The 4914-nt window shown below is 38.9% G+C and overlaps 1 protein-coding gene across 5 annotated transcripts in view; it reads right to left on the reverse strand.

Moving 5' to 3' along the window:
• The window catches only part of LOC143029202 (alpha-(1,3)-fucosyltransferase C-like), an 85415-nt gene extending 83145 nt beyond the window's left edge, over positions 1 to 2270 (reverse strand). For 4 of the 5 annotated variants that reach the window (XM_076191768.1, XM_076191767.1, XM_076191762.1 and 1 more), the window contains exons 1-2: positions 2236 to 2270; positions 63 to 239 (exon numbers count right to left, since the gene is read on the reverse strand). In XM_076191768.1, coding sequence (XP_076047883.1) covers positions 63 to 239; positions 2236 to 2255 — 197 coding nt within the window. In that variant the 5' untranslated portion in view covers positions 2256 to 2270. The remainder of the gene's footprint in view (positions 1 to 62; positions 240 to 2235) is intronic. The other variant, XM_076191763.1, reaches the window with a different exon arrangement.
• Positions 2271 to 4914: the final 2644 nt, after the last annotated feature.

Here is a 4914-nt window from a genome sequence, read left to right on the forward strand (position 1 = left end):
TGTTCCTAATCCAGCCGGAAATCCTGACCCATTTCGCATTACAATGTAGAATAAACACGTACGTGAATGAATTGATGCGGCTCGAAGGGATTTCTTCTCGTCTTCTCGTATGAGGAGAAAGGGTCGACGTGAAAATTAAGCAATGGGGCCCTACTATGGATGTGCTCCTGTGTCTTGATGCATTGCTTCTGGCCCGGGCAGTAGGCAGGAGAGAAGGATGGCCCTTCATCCACGTGGAGCTAAGATAAGATGGAAACAAATGAATGACGGATGGAATTGGAAGGGTGCATACCTTGGCTGGCTTCCTCCCTTATAAGGGGGAGATGGCATTTGGTATATTGATACATAGATAAACATCAATAATTAGATGGATAGATAGATTAAACACATAAACTGCCCAACAAATAAACAGATGAATAGTAATGATGATGAATAGCTAAATAGATCCATAGACGAATAGATGGAAATAAATGAAAATAGATAAACATATGAATAAAAGAATAGATGAATTGATACATCAACAGATGATTTTATATATATATATATATATATATATATATATATATATATATATATATATATATATGTGTGTGTGTGTGTATATAGATAGATAGATAGATAGATAGATAACGGATGATTTTATAAATAGGTAGATAGACATATACTAATACATAAATAGATGAATAAGTTAGTGTATATATATATATATATATATACATATATATATATATATATATATATATATATATATATATATATATATATATATAAGCTAAATAAGGAAATGTGTAAACCGATAGATAGTCAGTAATTCAAATAGGTAAAAAGTAATAGTCAATAGATAGATAATTAAATAGGTAAAAATATAAGTAGTCAAATAAGCAAAAATCTAAAATGGTTGTTATGTAAACATCTAAATATCCAAGTAAGCAAATAAATGAGTGAATGGATGAATAAGGAAATAGGTAAATGGATAAATATATGGATGAGTAGTAGAATCGATGAATATGTGAATATGTGAGTGAATGGGTAAATGGGTGGGTAGGTGAACAGGAGAATAGGTAAAGATGTGAATAAGTGAATGGGTGTATGGGTAAATAGATGAACGGGTGAAGAGTTGAGCATATGAAAGGGTGAATGGGTGAATAGGCTAGTGGGTGAATAGGTGAATGGGTGAACATGTGGATAGGTGAATGGTTGAATGGGTGAATAGGTCATGGATGAATAGGTGAATGGATGAATAGGTGAGCAGGTGGATAGGTGAATGGTTGAATGGGTGAATAGGTCATTGATGAATAGGTGAATGGATAAATAGGTGAACAGGTGGATAGGTGAATGGTTGAATGGGTGAATAGGTAATGGATGAATAGGTGAGTGGATGAATAGGTGAGTAGGTGAATAGGTGAATCAAGTTGAAGGGAGATCGACGGTGGGCCGTTTTTCAATCCCGAAAAACGAAACAATAGGGCTGGAGGGGAACTGGGAAGGGGAAGGGGGACGGGAAAGGGGAGGGGGAGGGGAGGGGGGAGGGGTGGGCGTTGTGGGCGTTGTGGGCGTCTTCCTCTTCGGTGATTCTCTGCAGGGGAAGCTGTCATGTGCGCAGGCGCCCACTGCGAGTAAATGGAGAACCCGGGGTGGGGTGGGGGGAGATGGGTGGGGGGGAGAGATGAGGGGTATGGGGGTGAAGTCGAAGTCGCAGTGATTAAGGTCGAGGGATTTTAAGGCTCTTTCTGTCTCACTCGGTGCGGCTCAACTTTTTTTTTTTATGCCTCTGCAATTTTGTTTTGGTGTCGACGTGGGACGAGCATTTCTTTTTCGTCCATCTACCCGTACCATGTATCACTTTAGTCACACTTCTAAACGCGTTTTTATTTTAATCCTTCATTATTTTTCTTAGTTGTTATTTTCGCGCTTTTCATCATTGTATTTTACCTCTACTGTCATTCGTACCATCACAATTGATGACATCACAATCCAAACTTCATAACTACTATTACTAACTCGATCATTCTTAGTATCATTACTGGTACCCTGATCATCACTGGCGCCTATCACTGCCACTACCATTCTAATCCAGCCTTGGTCGATAACACCAAAATTATAAACACGTTAACAACCGGACAAACATCAACTTTCGAACAGTGGGTTTATTTCATGTAGGTTTGGTAGACTACAAAATTTTATTGAATTTTGGCTCTACCACATGCCTTTCTCACATATAAAGCCACAACGTACTGTAGTATTTCAGTAATCATCCCTTCATTTCATTTGGGAATCGTAATGTATAAGCCATTTGACACCAACTGGGAACTAACTGTCTTACGGGTGAGACAGTCTAAGTGTTCTCTTTATCTGAAACCAAAACTCCTCTGCGGCCTTATCATCAAGATATCCAAGAAAGAAATGTCTTACGAGTGAGACAGTCTAAGGCTTCTCTTTATCGGAAACCAAAACTCCTCTGCGGCCTTATCATCAAGATATCCAAGAAAGTTTCCTGTGCATCTGGCAACTCGGCCCTGTGCATCTGGCAACCCAGATACGCTTGCGAAAACAATCGGATCACTTACGGCTCGTCTGTCAGCATCCATCTGTAACCGCTCGTCATCACTCCATTAACTCCAAACAAGCTCATCATGACTCCGGTGACATCCATAACACTCCACCTTACGAGGTAATGCAACAGACCCACACTCTCACAATAACAAATTCCTGGCAGTCATCGAAGCTGGCTCCACTGTAATTTTCCCTAAATCGTTATCAAATACAAGAGACTTTATCGAACGCTACCCAACCCCCCTCGCTTGTTTTTATTTCTCTTTTCTTTGCAGTTCTCCCCTCTTCTAACCCTCTCGTACCTTCCATTTCCTCCTCCATCTTGTCCCAACTTTCCAAATCCATCCAACACTGTCCTCCTTTGTTCTCTCTCTTCCTTTCTTCTCTTTCCTCCTTCCACTTTCTCTCTGCTTTCTATTTTCGTCGCTGCGGTCCCTTTTATCGACCTTAACGCCCCCCTACATCGTTCTGAGCGGTTCCCAAAAATGTTCCTTCTAGTTTTTCGAAACACTGAAGGTTGTAGCTTGATCTCCTTCTCCTGCTTCTCTTTACAGTCAATTTTTCATCCCCTCACTTGTTCCTCTATTTATTCGAGATAGGGCCCTGCACCTTCCACAAGAAGAGAAGAAAAAAATCAAGTCCCCCTGCTGACAATCCTAATGCTCTTCGACAAGGTGCGAGGCCGGGAAAACGTCCTGTTTTACGAACTCTGTATTGGGCCAAAGTTTCTCTCATTCGAGATTTATCAAATACTTGAAACACTTGATAAAGCTTGAATGAGTGAAACGTTGCTTATCCAATAAAGACTTCGCCCTCACATGGTGCTCTTCCTGGCCTGCTCGTCGTCAGTTGTTTTTCTCTTTCATTATTTTCTCCTCTCTCGACTCCGTTCATTTCCTCTATATTTCTGTCCATTCTTCACGTTTCAATAACCAATATGACCAATGCTCACGTGGTCATGTTATATTACACAAGAGGGCTTGAGGTACTCAGTGCCCTTCCATCTATAAATGAGCCTCTTCTCATCCTTTGCTCCTTCTCGTTAGACCGAAAATTATCCATCAGATCCTAATATCATCATCACCCAACCCTCACCGACTCCTAGGGATCAGGATCAGTTATGATTAGGGATAGGATAGTTATGTACTTATCATGAAAATGACGCAAAATATGAACTTGGGCGAGGGTACTTGATATGCAATCTCACCATCTCATAGATAATTTCATTATCTTAGTGCAGATGATCTACCGCGGGTCCCTTGGCTTAATATTGACATCATCATCATCATCATCATCATCATCATCATCATCATCATCATCATCATCATCATCATCATCATCATCATCATCATCATCATCATCATCATCATCATCATCATCATCATCATCATCATCATCATCATCATCATCATCATCATCATCATCATCATCATCATCATCATCATCATCATCATCATCATCATCATCATCATCATCATCATCATCATCATCATCATCATCATCATCATCATCATCATCATCATCACTCATTAAATGGGAAATTTTTCGATTTAATTTTTTTTTATAACGTCAGGTGGAATTTAAATAATTGAAAATTCATTATTTGAATGATAGACCGTCGATTGCAAGATCAGCAAATATGTCACCTTTCATCTGCGCGTTTTTATCGGGGGATTTTCAAACAAAATATCTATAAAGCGAGATATTTTCATATTAAATATGATTTCTTAAAATACTTATCATGTTATTGGAAGCATGATTCCTGTTTCTTGGAAAGAGAAATGATAGCTCACTTGACCCTGTGGTGACTGATAAAATACACTTCGCATTCCTCGACCTCGAACTAAGAGAAATAATAAATGTATGAAAACAAATAGATGAATAAATAGGTAAAGGAAAATAAAGAATAAACAAATAAATCCTTAAGTTTTATTGAGTAAGCATATACGTGGAAAAGATAATGTTGCATCACAATGATAAGATCATTAAAAGGTTCATTCCCATTTCTTTTAAGGCGATTTTTAGATTTTGTTGAATTATTGGAACCAGCCCAGTCGCGTAAAGAGAGTAGGATGTTAGAAAAAATGAAATCATACAAGATCTTCTAAAGACGGTCGACTCGCAGCAATCGAACTTCAAACACCAGGGCTAACGGAAATAACGATAAAAAGATAAGATACTCAGAGCCCTTACATACCTCAGTGCCGCCCCGGGACAAAGTTGTCCGTGACGCCCCTCCTCTCCCTCCTCCCCCGTTACCATTCCTTACTGACTATTATAGCTATTGGCTTGCGAAATATTCAAACATATTCTAATTTTTTTTTATTTAATGTCCCTATTGCAGAAAGGATAAAGGGAAAA

Source organism: Oratosquilla oratoria, chromosome 10 (assembly GCF_046742065.1).
Source record: "Oratosquilla oratoria isolate Oo_2021 chromosome 10, ASM4674206v1, whole genome shotgun sequence".
Taxonomy (NCBI): domain Eukaryota; kingdom Metazoa; phylum Arthropoda; class Malacostraca; order Stomatopoda; family Squillidae; genus Oratosquilla; species Oratosquilla oratoria.